Genomic DNA, 21,242 nt, shown 5'->3' on the forward strand with positions numbered 1-21,242 from the left:
GGCAGAGAGGCAGGGGGTGGGCTCACCCGGGGCAGGACTGGAGCACCCACGCAGCACACTCACTTCACAACCCCCCGAGGCAGGGTCCCTCTCTCCTGCCCGCCCTCCTTCCTCTCCCTTCTCTCGCTTTCCTCTCCTCCCACCTCAAAGAGCAGATGGGTGCCAGGGGAGAGGGTGGTCAGAGCTGGGAGCAGGAGAGAGAGGCTCTTCCGGGTCTTCTCTCCCACCTCAGGTCCCAGCAGGAGAGAGCTGAGTCTCCCAGTGCCCCACAGCCCCCAGATCCACCTCTGATGCGGGCCCCATGTAGGGCTTTCATCAGCTTCTCTCTGGAACCAACAGTTCCGGTGGTTCTTCTAGGTCGCTCCAGCCTCCCCGTTACTCCATCTAAAAGGCCAGTCAGGAGCCCTCCTCTTGCTGTTCAAAGGAGTGTTCAGCGTTCTGGGACACATGGGGTCCCCTGACTCCTTAAGCCTAGCTCTGTTTCCAGGGGTGGCAGATCCAGGTCAGAATGCCAAGGCCCATACAAAACCCGACGATGCGTTGGTTGGTCGGTCTTGAGCATCTCTCGGCTCCAGCTTCAGCCTCAACCTGGCACCTGGGGGGCACCTCCAGGCTTGCACAGGGAGCTCTGACCTGACTCCGCAGGTCAGCACGCAGCCAGGGATGCTGCGCTCGAGGATGTATGGGTCCCGCTGAATTGCTTTGGAAGAAGCAGCCAGCCATGCCACTTGCTACTAGCTCAGGGTGAGTTATGGCTTCGATGAGAGAATTAAGAAATTCACTCTGATTTATTTTGTTATGGTATGTCTTTGAGAAGAGGCTGGGTGGTCTTCCCACACCCCTGAAAGTGAGAGCTCATCCTGAAGGGTGATGCAGAGCGTGGCCGTGCCGCCACGGAGCGTGTGGGCTGAGGGCTTTGCAGCAAATTCATTCTTCTAATCACGTGAACATCAAGCATGGAGGTACTGGATCTGGACACCTTAACACCTTGTAGGTTCAGGCCTGGGGCTGGCCCTCTGCCATCTGATTGGGTCTCTCCTAATTGGGGGTGTGGGGGGTGTGAATGAAAGCCACATTCCTGGCAGCAAGTTGGAGCTCCATCACTATTTCACCATGACACTAGCCGCCAAGGAAAGCCCCTCCAATGTGGATGCCAACGGGCCCTTGGGTTCTCCTGCCCAGGACTGAGCAAACCTGTCTTTCTCTCAGGCGACAAGATCACAGCAGAAGGCAGGCAGCCTGGGGTAACCACGACAGCCTGGGGCGGGGAGCTCCACTTCTTCCAGGTCCACCCTGGCGATATGCTCTGCACCGGTGTCCTCTTTGTCAGTTGATAGTGGGCGACAGACTGAGGAGGGTTGGAAAGATCCCCACAGTGCGTGTCAAAGAACATGGAGGCCCTGGGCCGGCCCGGTGGTGCAGCAGTTAAGTTCGCACGTTCTGCTTCTCGGCAGCCCAGGGTTCGCCGGTTCAGATCCCGGGTTCGGACATGGCACCGCTTGGCAAAAAGCCATGCTGTGGTAGGTGTCCCACGTATGAAGTAGAGGAGGATGGGCATGGATGTTAGCTCAGGGCCAGTCTTCCTCAGCAAACAGAAGAGGATTGGCAGCAGTTAGCTCAGGGCTAATCTTCCCCCCACCACACAAAAAAAGAAAAAAGAACACGGAGGCCCAGCCTTACAAGGAAAGGAGGAAATGAATCGCTGCCCTCTGAACCATGAGAAAGATCCTAGCTGCGCCCAGACACGCAATTTGCAAAGCGCTTTTCCCAGTTGAGGCATGCAACCACCTGTGAGGGACGCATCGTGACGGTCAGCGCTTTCTTACAGATGGGGAAACCAAGAATCAAAGTGCTGAAGGGAGCGGCTGAGCACACGGTTGGTGGCCGGTAGGGGCAGCCAACAGTCTCAGGACTGTAGACACGTGCCCGCCCGCTGGCCCCTGATCCGCTTGCTCCACAGATAAGCCCCAGTCAGGAAAGCTTGACTCACCTCGAAAGCCTACCTCTGGAAGTGGATCCCACCCTCTTCCTTGCACGACGGGTGCCAGCTGGGTGCCTGCTGACTCCCCACCAGAAAGTGGCCCCTCATAGTGAACCGGTTGCCTGTGCTCCATCTCTTTAACAATCAAAACCTGACATGGAAACAAAATAACGTCCAGCTTTCCTGCCTTGCTTTGATAGAGATCACAGCCCCAAAGAGAATGTCAAAGCCCGTCAGCCCTTGCTCCGAGCCCACATCCTGGATTTGGGATTTCGCCTGGCCCCCTGGGGTCTGCGGCCAGAGACACAGAGCTTCCCAGCTCACTTTCCCTTTCTTTCCTGTTCCTCTAAAAAAAAACCAGCGAGAGAGCGTGGGGCACAAACAAGCTATAAGGAGATGAGATGACAGCCTCCTGTCACCCTCCTGGTATTTGGACATCCAGAGACGGAGGCCCAGTGCTTGCATTGGCAAAGAACGTGGGGTAATTGATCTCCCTTACGACATCTTCCAGAACGTGCTCCTCCCTGCTTTAATTTCAGCCTCAGGTGTGGACAAGCAGGCCGTTCTCCGAAAAACAAGAAAAACACATTCCCCACCCCTACCCCGTTAAGCAAAATGGCTGCCGGCCTTTCTCACGCCTGCGACCCGAGAGGGCCCCGCCAGTCCATGGGCCCCAGCAGCCTTTTCAGCTGGATCTCTTCCAGCCTCTTCCTGCTGGATGACCTTCCAGAACGCTCTGTCCTGAGTGGCCTTGGGAAGCCATGCCATGACCTCTGGAATGAAGGTCCAGAGACGAATGCTCAGAAAGGGAAGGACAGTGGTGGGACGGGGCAGTAGGGGTTGCTGCGTCTCTGGCATTCAATGACCCTGTGATGGGAGGCAGAGGTCCCTCCTGACTTCCGTGGGGAACTTGGGTTGCCTCATTGGAAGCAGGCATGTAGGCGTCCAATGGGTGTTTGCCAAGAGGACTGCAGGAGGCAGAGGCTGGAGCTGGCTGCAGGAAGTGCTCCCTGGGAAACTCATGTTAGAAAAGGGATGCTGCATAGCAGGTGGAGGGCCAAGCACCTGCTCAGAGCATTTAGCCCGCGCCATCCACTCCACGGACATAACGTGGTGGGGAAAAGGCAAGGTCGAGAGCCTCAACACCAACGGCCGAGTGACCTCGTGCTGTCAGTTCAGGTCTCTGGCCTCAGTGTCCTGCTCTGTAACAACAGATGACAACCGACCTTCCAGAGTCCCCAGAAGGCCCAAGTATGGTGATGGACGTGCAAGAGACTTACAATTGTAAAGCCTGCTTCAAAAGTCAGGAGGCAGCCAGGGCGAGAGGACGTTGGTCTGGACTGGAGTGACATTTCTGAAGTTCCCCCCGAATCCTCCACTGTCAGCATTCCTTTGGGAAGAGCTGGTGTCTTAGAACAGCCATTGGGAAGCGGACGGGAGTGGGCCCACTTATAATTTTCAGAGAGAAAAAGAGGCATCGCCTGTGCTGGCTGGCCGACGGTCACACAAAATTCCTGGGTCCTTCCCAAGCAGGCTATGACATCTGGTAACCCCATTGTCTGCTATCTGCAGGGAAAAAAGTGTTAGACACGAGGGGCAGATGGAGTTTGCCTAACGTGTCTGTTCTCTTCTTTGCTGCCTTTTCAAATCTTCTTGAGAATGCAGCAAAATAGCAGCTGTTTATAATTTCATGAATAAAGAACTATGTAAATTTCAACTAGGAAAATGTGTTGCATCTCTGGTGGGTAAAGTGTGGTATATGCTCCCATTCCGTCTCTATTTCCATCTCATGTGCATCTTGGAGTTGATGTAACGGCAGTCTCTGGGCAACTGCTCAGTTTCAGAATCTGTCTCAGATAATTGATGACAAAGGATGACGACCCATTCCTATTGGCCAGAACGACAGCCTTGCAGGCCCAGCTTCCGGGTTCCAACTCCAGCTCCATAGCCTCTGAGCCTGGTGTCAGTCTCTCTGTGTTTCTTTTTACTGATCTGTAAAATGGATATAATCGCCTTTCTCTCCTTCAAAGAACACCTGCAAAATAGTTGCGTATTTGTGAACTAACTTCCAGCCACCTTTGGACGAGAAGGCCAAGTGTGTTTTCAGTTTTCTTCTCAGTGCCTGCACGAGGCCAAACTCACCAGCTAAAGATTCCACCGTGACTGGGTCTAATCAGGTACGCGCGGTTCTGGAGCTGTCTCCCACCTCCCTTCCTCTGCTCCTGGGGGCTTCCAGCAGCCTCCTGGCCCTCCATTGACGCTATCTTTCCACGAACAATCTCAGCAGCTCAACTCAAAAATGGCAGGAGGGCCCGCCCTGGTTGATGGGTAAGCCATCAAGCCTGTTGTAAATGGATCCAAGGAAGCTATAGTGACTCCAGTTTCAGCTCCTTAGACGGGGGAGTTTTCCGGCCATGCCCTAAGAAATGGGCCAGGCCACTAGGGAAGGAGGAGGGCAGAGGCCCGGGGGCAGCTGGTCAGGGGGCTGCAGGGACTCACTTCTCATCCTTCAGTGCTCACACGAATTAGCCAGGGACCTTATTCGAATGCAGATCTTGACTCAGCGGGTCCACAGTGGGGCCTGAGACTCTGCATTTCTACCCAGCTCCCAGGCGATGCCAACGCTGCTGGTCCCGGGACCACGCTTAGGACTAGCTGAACTTTGATATCTCTTTCTGCCCCCAGTTCCTATATTTCTGTGATTCTATGATCGGGTGACCATTGAGCTAATCCCCTGGGGGATCCTGGGCGGCTTGGGCAAAGGAAGGCAGAAACGCGGAGATGGAGAGCCGGCCTCCACGGTGTGTTCCTCCTGGTGCCCCCCCCGCATCCTCTTAGACAAGTGGCTTTCTGTTTGGTGATTATCAGAGGGACACCTGTTGCTTCTGAGCCTCCTCACTGAGGCCCTTTGGGAATTCTTGGAGTCAGGCCATTTTAGAAACCTTGGTCCCAAAAGGCTTCCACCAAGGCTGGGGCTGGTGTGGCCAGTCGGCTTCAGGCAGCGCAGACAAAGATGCTTTCCACAGTCAAGGTGAACAAAGAGTGAGTTACAAGAATGTCATTGTGCCCACAGGCCACTGGCTGATCGGCCGAGGGAATTTGTGAACAAGACCTTGTTTCTGCCCAGCTGTCCTCTGTTGCCCCAGGCTCCGTCCCATTCTCCAAGCCCAGCGCATTCCTGCCCACTCCCCATCACACCGGGTCAAGCAAGCATTTTCCAAAGGTTTCCTGCCTCTTGCAGGTACCGGGTCTGGTGCGGGGAGCAGAGAGGTGGGCTGAGCACAGGCTCTCCTCATGTGGTACCTCAAAGACAAAGCAAGCAGTACAAGGAGACAGGGAAGAAGATCCCTGTGGACTTGGACAATCAGGGAGGACTTCCTAGAGGAGGTGAGATTTCAGTTGGGCCTTAAGGACAAAAAAGAGAAAGATCATTGTAAATGGGTCAGAGGTGAGGATGGGGAGGGGGTGAAGAATTCGCATCCCAGAAAGATCCCCACAGGAAAAGCCTATTCAAGAAGCATGAGGCTACGCACGCTGCTGGGAACGTCAAACAGTGCAGCCACTTTGGAAAACAGTCTGCAGTTCCTCAAAAGGTTAAACACAGAGTTAGCCTGTGACCCAGTAATTCCACTCCTAGGTGTGTACCCAAGAGAAAAGAAAAGATGTGGTCCCACAGAAACCTGTACACAAATGTTCATAGCGGCATTATCCACAATAGCCAACCAGTGGAAACAACCCGAGTGTCCGTTACCTAATAAATGGATAAACAAAAGGTGGTATTATCCATACAATGGAAAATTATTCGGCCATAAAAAGGAATGAAGTCCTGCCCCACGCTACAACGTGGATGAACCTTGAAAACATCATGCCAAGTGAAAGAAGCCCGCCACAAAGGACCACATGTTGTATGATGCCATTTCTATGAAAGGTCCAGGAGGGGCAAATCTAGAGACAGAAAATAGGATAGTGGTTGCCAGGGGCTGGGGCAGGGGCTGGGTTGGGGAGGAACAGCAAGTGACTGGTCATTGGTACAAGGTTTCTCTTTGGGGTGATGAAAATGTTCTAGAACTGATGGAGGTGATGGTTATGCAACTCAGTGAGTATGCCAAAAACCATTGACTGGAACAATCTAAATGGGTAGATTGTATGATATACGAACTGTATCTCAATAAAACTGTGAAAAAAGAAAAGAAGATGAGGCTTAAGGGTTGTTCTCTTCCTAAGAGTCACCGGTCACGTTCTTAGAGTTTAGAGTTTAAGCTTAAAGACAAGCGCCCCGGGACCCCTTAGGAGACAATTCGCAGGCTTGTCCCCTCCCACTTTCCTGCTTGTGTGAGCTCGGGTTCCCCAGGAAGCAGCCTCTGAGGCAGATTCGTGTGCAGGAAGTCTACTGGGAATGGATCGATGCTTCTGGATCAATATTTTTAAGGGAAGCAGGCTTGGGCAGGGGGAGGGTAGAGCTGTGATGGAGTCACAGAAAGGCCTCAGCCAATCCCATGGGGTCCCCTGGAACTGAGATGACCCAGAGGAGTCGTCCCACTTTGAGTCAAGGGGGTGGGTCTCTATGCCCCTTGCGTGGACCAGCCACGGGATGGGAGTTGCCCCCAGGGGAGGGGTACGACCTTGAGCAAGGTGGCTTTTTTTGGGCCAGGATCCAGCTGAGCCCTGTCAGCCATCAGCACTCCCAGCAGCAGGGGGACAAGAGGGTGCCAGCGCTGGAGAGAGGGCCTGGGCAGCATCCCCTTTATTCCCTACGTTTCTCTTCCTACAGCTGGGCTGATCCACCCTCCACCTGGTTGGAGCGAGGAACCTCACCGCTGAGGAGTGAGGCCGCTTGGCCTCACAACACAGATGAAACAGAAGCAACCAACTTGTTTCAAAAGGACGTGATAGGGATATTCTTGAAAATAGCTGCATTATAGGACATTTCTGGAACCCAATCCTTGAATTCTCTCTCGTTTCTTCCATGTTTTTTAAAAAAAATTTTTGAAATTGAGATAAAATCCACAGAACATAAAATTCATTCCTCCTCGTTTGTAAATCTTTTTTTCTCCTCTCCTGCTGTTGGAAGCATTTTGGCGCAAGGTTGTCACCCTTGCAAGAGCAGTAACTCTGACAGCAGAGAAACAAAGGTCAGCGGAGAGTTTTTAAATGGCAATAATGACGACAGGAATGAGTCGTCTTGCCGCTCATTGGAGAGTTGGTGAAGCCACTCTTTAGTCAAAAAGATGGGATTCCTGGCAGAGTTACACTATGTCCCTTACTCGTTATGTGCGTAAACCACCAAAAAACATAGGAGTAAAATAAAAAGAGATAGGCTGTTTCTTTGAATCTTCTTCCAGCAGAAAAGAGGAGAAACTGACTTTGGGGTGTTGCTGTAGCTTTTTGTTTTGAATAATATGTGATGTCCTGTCCCACAAATGAAAGCAAATTGGATCATCAAATTGCCTGAGTCACCTGAGAAACCACAATTTAATGCCACCTTCCAATACCCAGAGCTCCTATCTCTAAATCAAATTCAGTAGAAAAACAAGTAAAAAAAAAAATTCTTAAATAATTATGGCAGTGGGCAGAGGTTTTTTTTGTGATCAAAATGGTTGATAACGCTTGTATAAAGAGCGAAAAACATCTCCTATAAAAATTTAATCCGAGTGTTTTTGTTGTTAAAAATCTCATGTGAATCATGAATTATGAAAAACATGACTGGGGAAAGCTGTGAACAAGTCGGTTCAAGCATCTCAGGCATCTGATGAGCTCACGCCCGGTCCAGCCTGGCTTCTGGATGGAGGATGTTATCAGGTTCAGAGCTCGCTGACGGCCTAACGCTGGCTCCAGGCCTCACCCGCTGCTTTCACACCGGCGCCAGATGTTTGCAAAGAGCTCAGGAAGTGGCGGAGAACCGAGCTCGGGCTGGTCACCCTCGGGCGGTGGCTGGTGTTGCTTTCCCAATCTTCAAGACACAGAAAAAGAGACCCTGAAAACGAAGGACACAGCAAGATGGACTTAGACCTCGTGACCCTTGACCTTTGACTCAACTGAGGAGTGAACCTGGTTCCTTCCTTCGTTCCTTCCTCAAACATTTATGCAACACCTACTATGTGCCACGCCTAGAGGTGATGAGAATGCAAAGAGAAATGACAAGGTCTCTATCTTCAAACAGCTCAGGCCATGGGGAGAAACTGAAAAATAACTGAAATCCGGTTTGATTCCGGGATGGAATCTGTGTGACGTGCGTGGGGGCAAAGGGCAAAAGACGGCCTTGACCCGGAGAGTCGGGGTTGCCCACCTGCCCCAGGGAAAATGAGGGAGAGCCTGTAACAGCAGCAGGAGGAAGGCCAGGTGGGAGCGTTTCAGGATGCTCACCCAGGTGGCCCTGTGGGTGTGTCAAGTGGATGATTTGGTCCCTGTGTCTCGTGTCCTTGAAAGCACAGAAGCCGAGATAGAGGGAACGAGAGGACTTGAAAAGCAGAAGGGCCTGGACCGTTGGTCCCCATCTTCCTCTCTTTCTGAATGCAAAGCCAGCATCCGGTCACTTGATGTCCGCTTCCATCATGTCACCATTCTTCATGATCTAGAAGCCAAAAGCGAGAACTAGGCCATGCAGAATTGATTTCTTAATCACCTTCTATTCTCTGTTTTTCCAGCCTCATCTCAGACCTGGTGCAACCCAGCCCAGCCTGGAGGAGAAGTCCATGCTCACCACGCTGGCTAGAGGGGCGCTGCCTTCACGGAGGCGTGGGTCCATGGAGCCAGGCCTGCTTTGAGAGTTTGGCCAGAGGACTTGAGACGTCCCCAGCACACCAAGGGCAGACTAATGACATCAAAGTGGAACCACAATGATAAGTCCCAGCTCCCAAGGATTTGAGCTTCTCCTGTGGCACCAGACCACGTGCCAGGCAATTGAAACATATACTACTTAATTTATCCCCCACCGCACATTTGAAGTAGTCCCTCCTTCAAATCACAAAGTCGCAGAACACACTGTCTACCCCTCAAAATGGGTAGGCAGTGGTTAGTAGAACTCAATAAGGATGCCGGACCACATGCTAGACAACTCTTTGGCAAAGTGACCAGCTCCTGTGCACTTGCCAGCTGGGATCCGGTAAAACCACAAATTAGCACAGATCCCAGACCTTTGGGGTTGGTCCCGAATCCTGAAACCCACAAACATTAAGTCCACCTATTCTGAGGGGCTACAGAATTATCACCACTTTAGATGAGGAAGCTACTGCCTTATTTGCCGAGAATCCTTCCCGGTTGCCACCCAGGCTCAGAAACCACAAGTCTCCCTGGAGAGCAGGGGCTCCCTCCCAGGGTACCCTGTGAGCCGTTTGCAAGAGAGTGTCTAATCCTTAACTGCCCTTTTCTTCTCTCTGTGCTGCAGGAAACAGGGGTCAAACTGTCCCACCTTTCCAGGGCAGCCTTTTAGTGGCTCTCCCTTAGTCCTCTGAGCTCAATGCCCTCAGGTCAGACTGCAAAGGACCATTGCCTCAGCCCTAGCAAGAGATGCTGTTGTCGAATAAGACTGGCCATTGACAACTTCATTCATTCAACACCTCATTATTGACATAGTCAGGCCCTGGAGACAAAACAATGAGAAGGAGGGAGACAGGCCCGGTTCCCGCCTCACCACTCTTAGAGGTTGGCCAGAATGACGAGCGACCCAGGGATGCTTTCAAAGCTTGGTGTGATGCGTCCTGATGACAGGAATAAAATGGACCAAGTCCTGACTCAATTCCAATTTGCTGAGTTGCGTATGTGTTTTCTTTCTTCATTTTCATTCGCTTATATATAACTTAAACACATATTTTGAAATTCCTCCTGCATCAGTCAGGGGCCCAGTAGGAAACGGGACCAAATGTAGATGATTCAAGAGAAGTTCAGAAGAGACTAGGCACAAGGTGTGGGCCACATGGAGGGAGCCATCAAGGGGTGATGAGGCCCCCTGAGATTAGCAACAGCAGGAAGCTGTTACCACCCGTTGGTCCGAAGGGACAGCGGAGGGAAGGGACGGAGGAGAGCCGAGCCACAGAGGAGGGAGGGGTGGCTTGGTGAAGGGATAGCCTGGTGGAAGCCATAGTTGCGGGAGGATGCAGCCACCGCCCAAACTCCAGAGGCCAAGCAGGAGGGAGTGGGAAGGCAGAGTCCCAGCCTCTCCTTCCTCCCACTCTACAATATCCCACAAAGCCATTAGCCAAACCCAGTGGGAAGCCGGAGAGCAAGGGGACATGGCAATGTGGCTTTCGTAGGGCACAGGGCAGGGGAGTAAAGGGCGGAGACTGGCTGTAGGGGTGGGGGAGGTAAATGATAATAACCAGGAACTGTGCAAGGGCTGGAGGGAGGACTCCTCAGGGAAACGGGCTCAGATGTCAGGCCAGGGCCGGGGGTGGGGAGTGGGGGGGTTCATTCCTCCGGGGTGGATGCTGCTGAGAAGGTGGAGCTTTTGAAGAAGGAAGAGCCTTAGCACAGAAGGAAAGGCAAGTTAGGATAGCTGGTTAATCCGCGCTGTTTAGCTAATCGGAGCGCATAATTTAGTCTCAAAATGGGAGAAATGGGAAGGTGGGGGTGGTGACAGTGGCGGTTTCTCCCTATTCTGTCTATACCGATCGACTAAACCGATAACCGCCAGCTGTGCCATCCCTTCGCGCTGTGAATCCGCAACCATCACATGTGTGCATCTGGCCCATAACGCGAGTTCACAGAGGCTGAGTAATGTTTGGAAGGAGAAAAAGAATTATTGCATTTAGCAATATGATCCTCAGCAATCGACAGCTGGTGAAAAGAGGAGCTTTCAATCTTTTATTTTGTCTCAGGCTGAGCAGCTAAGTCTGGTGTTTCGCTGTATTTTGTATTGATTTCCAAAATGACAAAGAAAATTTCCAAAGCTGTCAAACAAACATGAGACATTTATGAAATGAAGTTGCGTTTCGTTGCAGGCTAGGCCTTCTGCTTCATCTATTATGGATATTTCATTAGTGATTCATCAGAAACTTTTGACGCGAGCTCTGCAGTTTGTCATTTAGAGCTTTCATATCAATTTCCTTAAAACACAAGAAATAACATTCCTATAAATAAAGCAGAAGGCTAAGTTTGTAGGCAGATAATGCAATGCGGAAAGGGAAACATCATTTCCAAACATAGGCAATTATGAAAAGTAGAATAAGAAAGTAGGCAATGTTTCAAATTAATTTCCTAAATGTACATTTCATTTAAGCTTAATAAAATATCACTTATATTGCAATAATACCATTTAATTATTAAAAATCCTATCCAACCTGATTAATAACTATGTAAAAGATGCTTGTCTAATTCTAAATTTTTCTTCCACTCAGCAGCCCCTCATTATGAAGACGATTCTTCATTTTAGAAAGAATTTTCTTCTGTCCATCAAAAAACCTGCTGTTAACTCATTTCTAACACTGTAAATTATTTACATCACAGGCTTGGGAAAGCAAAACAAAATAAAGAGGATGTCACCCATACATCATTTTATGCTTGTTTTTCACCTACTATGTCTTTTTGGGCTCAGGCAAATTTTAGAGAAACATTATTTATAAAGATTTGCAATGATGTTTTAAGGAAGAAAACCAGCCTGTGCTGGGACATGTGCTGGGGACCTTCCCAGACACTGGACATGTTTCATCTTAAACACTCTTTGCAACAAGTCGGTGAGGCAAGTTTTAGTGCTCCCATTTTACAGATGAGAAAATAGAGTCTTGAGGAAGTCACACGGCCACTAAGCAGCAGGGCCTCATCTGACTTCACACGTTCTGCTTCCCCATTTTGTGCTCTCTCCACTAAATCACGCCGCTAAAGCAGCTCGTAATAATTACCTACGTAATTCCCAACATGGCTGTTCACATCAAATTCCATTGCCTTATGATTTGGCTTTTGTTGCATCATTAGCAACCTTAACGCCCAGCAGCAATGACACGCCAAGCAAGGGTATCTAGATTGATGGTTTTATTCATCTGTGACAGTCCATGGAAATTCAGTCTCACGGGTAGGAGTTTGGGGCCTTGGCAACCGGACAGGATGTGCCGGGGAAGTTTCTGGCTGTGTTTAAAATAGGTTTTTGAAGTTTCTGCTGTCCTTTTGTGGTTCCTTTTTCCTCCATGGTTATTGTGATCTTGGCCTCGGGACACTAAACAATCTGCCCTCGGTTGCCCGGTGGGATTGGAGCTGGTGGGAAGGCTGGTTTCCTCCCGTGAAAGCTGTTGCTTCTTTCCCTGAGTTGGCCTTCGGAGCCTTCGGACTCAGAGAAGAGCTTCGGGGATTCACTGGACCAGCTCATCAAATCTTGAAGGCAGGATGATGAGGCCAGTGGCTCAAGGGTAGAGGCCCAGAGCCTGGGAAAGACAAGTCCATTATCATGGTTACAGCAGAGCCCAGGACTCGAAAGGTTGCATTTGTGTGGATGGTGGGGAAGGGAAATGACAGTTGGTCCCTCCCACTCTGTGAACTCGGAGACACGAAGGTAAGGGCCATCCACTCCCAACACTGTTTACTCCGGGCCTTATGAGACGTTGAAGGGACCTTGATCCAGACACCCCTGGCCAGGCCTGAGAATGCCTCCTGTCTGTTTCACTGTGTCCAGGGACCAAGCTGGCTCACTATGGGTCATGAGCATACGACCCGAGAACAAGATAACGGTTATTAATTTCAGGTCATCTGCGAAGGGATGCTGTCACTTCCTGGCCACTGGTCATTATTTGTGAGTGTGTTAGGAGGGGCAGAGGGATGGAAGAGCATCTGCTTTATTCATTTTTTTAAATTAATATGCTTTATTTTTTTAGAACAGTTTCAGATGTACAGAAAAACTGGGCAGATAGTGCAGAGAAGTCGCATATACCTCCCTCCCCACGCACGGCTCCCTCTCACGAACACCTCCCAAGAATATGGTCCGCTGCTTACAATGAATGACCCTGTCGATGTGTTATTATTAACCACAGTCCACAGTTTACATTAGGGTTCACTCTTTGAGTTGCGTATTCTGTGGGTTTGGAAGAATGCATCACGTCGTGGACCTACCATTGCAGCGTCACACAGAACCGTCTCTCTGCCCTAAAAATGCTGTGCTCTGGATCCTTTCCTTAGGCATATGCTTCATCCTGAAGTTAAGCAAAAACCGTACTCCTGGAACAAGAAGGCATGAACAAATATTACCCTTCTGATGGGCTATGAGCATTCTGTGACGTGGATCTGGGCTGGTGAACAAGAACGGTGACAGCTGTGAAAAGAGCTAGAGACAGAAGAGCGTGGAACAGAACCGTCAAGGAAGAGTGGGGCCAAAGATCTGGAGTGAGGATGGGGGAGGGAGAAGAAAATCTTCACTGAGTGATGTCCCAGCCCAAGGCCAGAGCTTTCTGTGTGTTAACTTTACTCCCACAAGGTGGGTGCGATAAGTATCCTATTTTACGCATGAAGAAGTGCAGGCACAGAGTTTAAGCAACTTGAATCCAAGGACACAGAGAAAGAACATGTTGGAGGTGGGATTTGAGTGCAGGCAGCCTGGCTCCAATGGACGTGCCCTTAACCTTGATCATTGGGCAGGAGTTTGCTACATCATTTCATCTCATTTCACTACAGCCCTATGGGACAGGTGAGTTGCGGTTGAGACATCACAGGTGAGAACAGGGAGACTCAGAGAGGTTAAGCAACCAGCTCAAAGTCACCCAGCTACACAGCTGCAGAGCCTAGAATTTGCACAGGGGCGGTCCCGTCAGATGTCCAGGCCTGTGACCTTCTCTGCCCCGTGGCCCTGTCTCCTCTGAGACAAAGGGCGGGTGAGGGTTTAGCACCTTTCTCCATCGGTAGAGTGGCCGCTGTGATTGTTCCAGGGAGCGTGAGGGAGGCAGTTTTTAAGAGAAGCAGCGACAGGAAATTTGGTCTATTGTTTGAAACAAGAGGCGCAAACAAGCCTCCGCTTTGAAGCGCTGAATAACAAATTCCGCTGGGAATGGAAAGGCGAGAAGCTACAAGATTCTTGAGCTGGTGTCAAATGCGCTCGGCAGAGGGCAGGAGGGAAAGAGGCGGCCCTGGGAGAAACTGGGACAGGATTTGTTTGAAGAGAACACGTCTTAAATAGATCAGGCTACAGAGGACAGGAGGGGGGCCCCAGGGTCAGTCTTTTTTTTTTCCTAGGGGAGCCCGTATTTGAAGAAAAACATCGCATCCGAAGATGGGGGCGGGAAGCAACTGGCTCAGCAGTAAAATGCAGAGCCGTTCCAGAAGAAAACAAAACCAAACCCCACCACCTGGTCCGACTCGGTTGGTAATAAAATGCTATCGGATAAACGGAGCTTGTGTAAACTAATCCCACCTCCCACTCGCAAGGCAGCGTTAAATTTAGGAAGGAGAGACGGTGAGATCCTGAACTTGGAGTAACTTGCAATTGCTTTCCTAAACTGCACGCCTTAGACTCTGATAGCGTATCCATGACCCCACCCTCCCAGGCGGACTTGTAGCCAGAAAGGGATTGTTAATCAGATACTTCCCCAGACAGTCCATTAGACTAGACTCCCCTAAAGTGAAGAAGTAAGAACCTTGGGCAATTAGCAAGGCAATTCCCAATGATGCCTAGAAAAACACACCCTTCTCCCACTGCTTAGATTGCCAAACATCTCGTCTTCCTGTACTTAAGGGGACTTTTGACTCTCCCCATTGTCTCTGACTTGCAATCGATGTCTCATTCAAGACCCAGGTCAGGTTATCAATCTTTACTATAGATGCCCTGGACCCGAGTGTCTGGAGCCTCCACTGCTGCAGAGAAATGTCTGGAGATAAAAGCTGCCCCCCGAAGGATTGCTGGCCAGCAGGCTGCTGCAAGGTAAGATGGAGGGAGCCCTCCTGGGTGGGCAGTACCCAGGGTTTCCTGAAGGGGTGGAAGAGAGGCGACCTGTCCCACATCCCAGGTAGGTTCTGACCAGCTTGGAGGCCAGGTGTGACAGAGCGGCTGCAAGTGGGTCTAGGGAGTGCACAAGGCAAAGACTTCAGCTCACCAATGAGGATGTCACATTGGAGGATTGTCTTTACCTTCTGGGCCTCAGTTTTCTTATATGTAAAAGGGTAATAATGCTTGCTGCCTTGCAAACCTGCTGGAGGATGAGAGGTAAAGCTGTATAAAACACAGGACAGATGGCAGGTGCTCAGTGGATGACAATTGTTGCTATTAGGTGGCTTTACAGACAAAGATGACTCTTCCAGGCTTGTGACTCTCAATCTGGCCTTTCCAGCCTCAGGACATTAGTAGATAATAGGATGTCCTGCATGGCTCTCTTCCCAATCCCCTTCCAAGAGTTTCCATAAATATGTTTTATTTGGGGGAAGCCTGACCTCAAAAGTCCCCAAAGGGGAAAGAAGTTAGGGAAGGTGCATGGCTGAGTCAGAATGGGGCTGGGTGCCTCGGACCCTGATGTCTCCAGAGCAGTATCGATGAGCTAGAGCAGTGGACCGGCGTGGAGCTGGGGAATGTGGGGTCTTTACCTCCATCAGATGTTATTTTCTTGTGCACATCAAATAACCTCTGGGATGGAACCGATGACGTGCTCCCAATGTCGTCTCAGCCAGATCTTAGATTCATTCCAGGGCAGGAGCTACCACATTTCATCTGGCTTGATATCCACCCCCACCTTGCCTTCTTGCCTGCCCCCAGTGTGCGTGTGCACGTGCATGTGCACACGCGCACACGCACCCTACACCAGCCTGATACAGCTTCAGGAGCAGTTGCAGATTTGAATTGACTTTATTTCACACCACAGTCAAGAAAGCAGGACACCCTGCTTCTCTGTCTGTGGATGTGGTCTTAGCCCTGAGTTCTGAAATAACAGGTCCAGGGTGAACAGGCCTTGAAGCTGAACAGGAAAATAGCCCTGGCCAAGATCAGACCTACCAGGGACTTCAGCAGGGTAATAAGTGCTTACGTTGCCAAAGCGAAGGGGCCTGAAGCATTACGATGCTCCGCGGCATGAGGAACGTGTGGCAGGGCAGGGAAGGACATTTAACAGCCAGCGATGACATGGCACAGGATGAGACCGCAGTGCGGGGGGATCCTCTCTCACCATGGGATTCCTCCCCATGGTGCTCAGCCCTCAGATGGAGGGGGAGCAGGGAATTCCCTCAGGCTCCAAACCTGGTGCACAGTAGGCCTTCAATAAATATTTGTTGGAGGAATAAATAAATAAAAGCATCAATCATTTTGGAAAGGTATTTGGGAGGGGGGCAGCTGAGATCAGGCCATTAAAATGTGGTCAGAAAAGTGGGTAGGTGCTTGCCAGCTTGGTTGAGAAATCCAGTCTCTCTCTCAAACAACCACTTTCTGGGGCTCTGAACCTCAGTCTGCCCGTCTGTAAAATGGTATTTAAATATCAGCGGGATTGCAGGGAAGCAAAGTGTGGATGGAATGCAGATTAAATAAGGAGAGCTGGCGTTTATTGGGTGCTTACTGCATGCAGGTAGCACTCAAAGTGTTTTATGTGGATTTTCTCATTTAATCCTCACTGCACACAAGGAGGTGTGCACTTCTGTTGTGGAAACTGAGACTTAGTGAAGTTAGATGACATGCTCAAGGTCAAACCATTCTTCACCAGAATTTGAACCCACATCTGACCTTGGGGTTGTTTGCTTCAGTGCAAACCACCTCTCCTTAGCTCTGTCGTTTAAACGCTGTCTGGACTGTTAAGGCAAGGGTCCTTGTTGACACTGTGAGTTGGAAAAGGGCGCTCACATGGGAACGGGTCGTTTGCAGGAATAGCACGTCACTTGCAGCACAGTGGCACATCGTCCAAAATGGCGGTCTCCCCACCTTCCCCTTCAGAGATGCCACCATCTGGGCAGCCTTTAAGATGCCAGCCTGCTCTCCACCTCCTGGGCTCCCAGCTGAACAGCCCTCTCACTGTGTCCCTTCTTCATATGTGTTTAGTCTGTGCTGTATTGTGCGTGCTTTCCTGACCCCAAATACCCTCCAGCTTTCTTTCTACCCCTTACATCCTGTCCTGTCCAAGACCCCATCATTTCTGGGATCTTTTGCTCATCTAAACTGAGAATGAAGCTCAGTTAATTGCTCAGATTGACGCTCATGCTACGGCACGTACTAAGATTTCATCAGCTCCTTTCCCGGCTGTTGTGTGTCTTGTGCTTAAGTTGAATCATTATATTTTTTCACACGTTATTGCCCTGTTCCCAATGAAAGCTCCTAAGGGCAGGGACCTCGTTCACCGCTTCTGTGTTTTTTACAGTGTCTGACACTTCTTTCCTCCACTGAACCGTAATGACTTCAGTTTCTCTCAAATGCCTTTGTATTTCATATTTACTTCAATTAGCACTAATACAACAATACTTTGCACCTTTATAGGATCTTTCGTTGGCGAGCTCAAAAGCATTTTACAAGAAAGGATTAATTATTCCCATTTTACAGGCGGGAAACCTGAGGCGAAGTCAAACAGTGACTCAGTGGCAAAATTAGGATACGATTTTCCCTTTCTGTTTGCAGCTGTCTGTTACGAGCATCAGACCACGTGACCCCTTCTCAGTTGGAGTTGTTACTATTTAAAGAAATGACATATCAGGCTTTTTCATCATCCTTATTTTAAATAATGTCTGCTATTTCCCTGCACTATAAAGGTAGCATATGCTCATGTAGAAATTATCTAAAATACAGGAATGCTAAAGAAGATAAAACTTACTCAAATTCATTGTCGAGAGTCACCCACTGTTAATATCATACTGTGTTTTCTTTTGGCATTCTCTACATCTATAGAATGTGCTATTTATAGTTGAGCTCATAATACATACTATTTCACTATTTATTGAATAATTTCTGTATTGTTGGCCATTTGGCTCATGCCGTTTTGTTGTTTTCTGGTTTATTTTGTTACCAGAAATATCTCTGTGATGAAAATATTTGCATTTTATTCCTTTATTTAACACGTATGCTTTTCAGATTATGCTTGTGTGTGTGTGAATATTTTAATAAGAAAAAATAGTTGCTAGATTCCAGGCCCATTTTCCGGGCTTCCTCCTTCTATCTCACACACAGACCAAATTTTCACATCCTATGAGACCCGCTAGTGACTTAAACCTCTAAAGATATTATAATACAGATCCTCAGAAACGGACACTAAATCAAATATTTAATGTGAATGGAGCTTGATGGAATGAAGAAAGTTTCTACCCAGTGCTAGAAATATCAGCTTCCCTATTTACGACCGGAACAAGCTTTCAAATCTTACAAACCACACTTACCCAGGAAAAAAATAATATACAATCTGACAGTGCTTATGACAAAAGAAAATCTAATTACATTTCATGCAAACAAGTCTTCATTCAACTGCAGAGACGTGTCATAAAAGATCTTGTGGAGAAACAAAACAATACTTTGCTTCATGTCGTGAATACAATTTTTAAAAAACCATGTCTCCGCCCTAAATGTCCTGGCCAGGGACATAGCTGTGTGTTTAAAATATCGGATGGCAAACTGATATTGTAAGAGCAATATTAATAATGAAAGGCCAATATAAATAGAATGCATACGGCTCATAGATCCCAGGAGGAGAGAAAAGGAATTAATATAAGATCCCAGCACAGAACTTGAACTTTACATTAAGCAACATAATAATAATATTTATGTAGTCCTTTACATATTTAAAGCCCTTTCAAGCTACTGATGATGTACACTATTCTTTCTAGTGATTCAGCGATGACATCAGTAAGAGTCACATAAGGGGGTATTTATTTCAATAGTTTACAGGAAATATGTAACATGACATTTACAGGGGCATCTTATGATGAGGAAGAAGCAAAAAAAGGCAAAATGAGATGTGATATTCCAACAAACTCTAAATTTCAAGAAAATTTATGTTAGAATATAAGTTTGGTTAAAGAGACTGGGGCAGGAGGTGGGGTGTGACTGGTGAGGTGGCGTCGGGAACTTGTGGGGTGATGAGAAGTCCCAGGTGCCTCCTAGGGGCTTGGGAGTCCCAGAACAGTGAGCAGTTGAGTCTGTTAAGCTAGACGTATTTTCCAAGCATAAGCCACCTCCACGTGAAAGATCGAGCGGCAAGCTCTCTTGTTTAAGACGAGTGGAGGAGAACAGAACGTAATCATTGGAGGTGTAGAAAGATACCTCGAGCTAGTGGCATCGACATGTGCCGTCCAGAAGTGGAAGGCAGAGTTAAACGGTGGGCCAGAAATTAGCCTTTGAAGATTCCGTAAAGGGTCTTGGAGACTGAGTTGCTGTCACCAGAGAGAGGCTGAGGGGGTGGTGAACAGCAGAGTCTACTGTTTAGAAATCATTATAGTCGGTTCTTACAAGTTTGGCAGGTTCTCGGGACAATTATATAACTACACATACATTTGGCGTATAGAGATGAATGATGTACCATGCATGTAATTACATGCAGCAAAATGTGTACTTTTATTTGGTGGGTATTTACATAGTACAGTGAATAGTGTACTTAGAAATAATTAACATAAAGTATTATTTAAAAAACAAAACAATTAAAAGTAGTTTGGTCTTCTTGAGCTCCAAAAAAGAAAAAAAAAAGAATCTGGAATCTTTCTTTTATTTATTCCAATAGTCTATGCCAAATTGTCCTGGAAGGCGGTCGCCAAAGACAAAAGGAAGACAGCGTAATTTCCCTTTGTTATTCATAATCTTTTGATTTAAGGAAAAGGCCTTTTCAAATGTAAAGTATCTCAAAACTTCTGTCTGACCTGAGATATTCCTAATTTGAAAACATTTACAAATTCAGTCAACTTGAATGATTACCTTGATATAATTTTCAGCTTCTATATTTGCAAAATTGAGATTCCCATATGATTTCTTCGGAGTATGATTTGTTTTTACCATGCATCAAAAAGTAGCCAGGTTTTTATGTTTATTTGTGAATAAATGATGATGTAAGCATTTAGCATTATGTATTGTCTCTGGTTATCTGAAATATTTTTTATCGAAAACTTTTCAAAACCAGTTCTCATTTGGGTACAAAAATATTCAGAAAGTGAATTAAGGTTTTAGAATGAATCTCTTGAAATTTCTTTTTAAGCTTATCGCATAAGATGGAAGATTTCTGACTATTTTCATTATTCTTGGAGTTGGGTTAAAAAACTCTACATTATTCTCCGACTTTTTCTGGAGATAAAGTTTCTAGGTGAAACTTAATTTTATGAGTCCATTATAAATAAGATCTCAGAACATAAAGACTCTTTTGTATGGGATAAAGAGGATGGCTTTTTTTTTTTATAATGCCCTACATTGTAAGACATTTTTCAGTCTGGAAGAAATTCTTGATGGTTAATTCCTTCAAGGAATTAGGTTAAGTGTATCAAAACAATTACTAAATTAGAATCTTTAGAAGACAATGTAATGTATTTTCATTTCGTGGGGCTACTCAAAGAGGGCCAATTTAGTAATAATCAACTCATATGGCATTTTAGAGAATTTGCAAATTTTTACCTTAGTGTATTTAGTCAACCATATGTAGATGTTAGAAGAGTGATGGGTCCACCGATGCCAGGAGCAAGGCAATGCCACTTTCCTAAAAGTATGAACTTTCGAAAGTGTTTTACAATTTTCTCTAAGTTACATCAATTAGTATTATCACATCCCCAATATGGCCACTGAATTTTTCTTGGGCAAAATAAAATGGGTCAGAAAAGAAACTTAGCAATTCTGGGCTCATATACTAGTTATTTAGTTGCCTTATTTGGTGCTAAGCTGGATTTCATTTGAAGATGTCAGGAGCAAGCACGACCCCCCCCCCCCCCATACTTGGGGCTTGAGGCTTGATTTTTGAAATCTTGGAATGACAGATTAGTTGAATACTTGGGAACTGTGAGCTTTCTTTCCCTAAAGGGAGAGCCTGAATGTCAAAAAGTAAAAATAATGCCTCTGAACTGTTTTTCTTGTGTTTCATTCTAAGTAATATTTTCGAGTCAAGGTACTTCTTGGTCCTGGGCCAGCTATTTTGCTAGCCTGCCTCTTTCTCACACTTTGGAGGCGGGGAGGTGATAGCCATTATTCTGTTGTGTTTGTAGGTACTAATGGAGATTTAGGTCCTTAAAGCTTTCCATTTTCTGAATATTTTATACAGTACACAGCTTTCTAGATCTACTGTAATTGGATGTTAGAGGGTCCTCCTGCCCTCCTCTATGGTGAAGACAAAAATCAATCTAAAAAAAAGAAAGAAAACAGCCTTTAGAAATAGATACAATTTGTTCTTATTCTATGTCTATACTCCAGAAAAATAACACGTACTTTACA

The 21,242-nt window shown here is 47.6% G+C and overlaps 1 protein-coding gene and 1 long non-coding RNA gene across 4 annotated transcripts in view; both read left to right on the top strand.

Annotated features, from left to right (window-relative positions):
* Positions 1-3,877: 3,877 nt before the first annotated feature.
* On the top strand, positions 3,878-9,722 carry LOC139074712 (uncharacterized). Its single transcript, XR_011524377.1, has 2 exons — positions 3,878-4,158; positions 8,626-9,722. It is a non-coding gene; the product is annotated as an uncharacterized lncRNA (long non-coding RNA).
* A 3,627-nt stretch (positions 9,723-13,349) lies between these two features.
* Positions 13,350-21,242, top strand: part of CUX1 (cut like homeobox 1) — a 368,961-nt gene continuing 361,068 nt past the window's right edge. For 2 of the 3 annotated variants that reach the window (XM_070566369.1, XM_070566364.1), the window contains exon 1: positions 14,310-14,810. In XM_070566369.1, the coding sequence (XP_070422470.1) occupies positions 14,754-14,810 (57 nt within the window). In that variant the 5' untranslated portion in view covers positions 14,310-14,753. Of the gene's footprint in view, positions 13,584-14,309; positions 14,811-21,242 lie in introns of those variants that run through there. The other variant, XM_070566375.1, reaches the window with a different exon arrangement.

Source organism: Equus przewalskii, chromosome 12 (genome assembly GCF_037783145.1).
Source record: "Equus przewalskii isolate Varuska chromosome 12, EquPr2, whole genome shotgun sequence".
Classification (NCBI taxonomy): domain Eukaryota; kingdom Metazoa; phylum Chordata; class Mammalia; order Perissodactyla; family Equidae; genus Equus; species Equus przewalskii.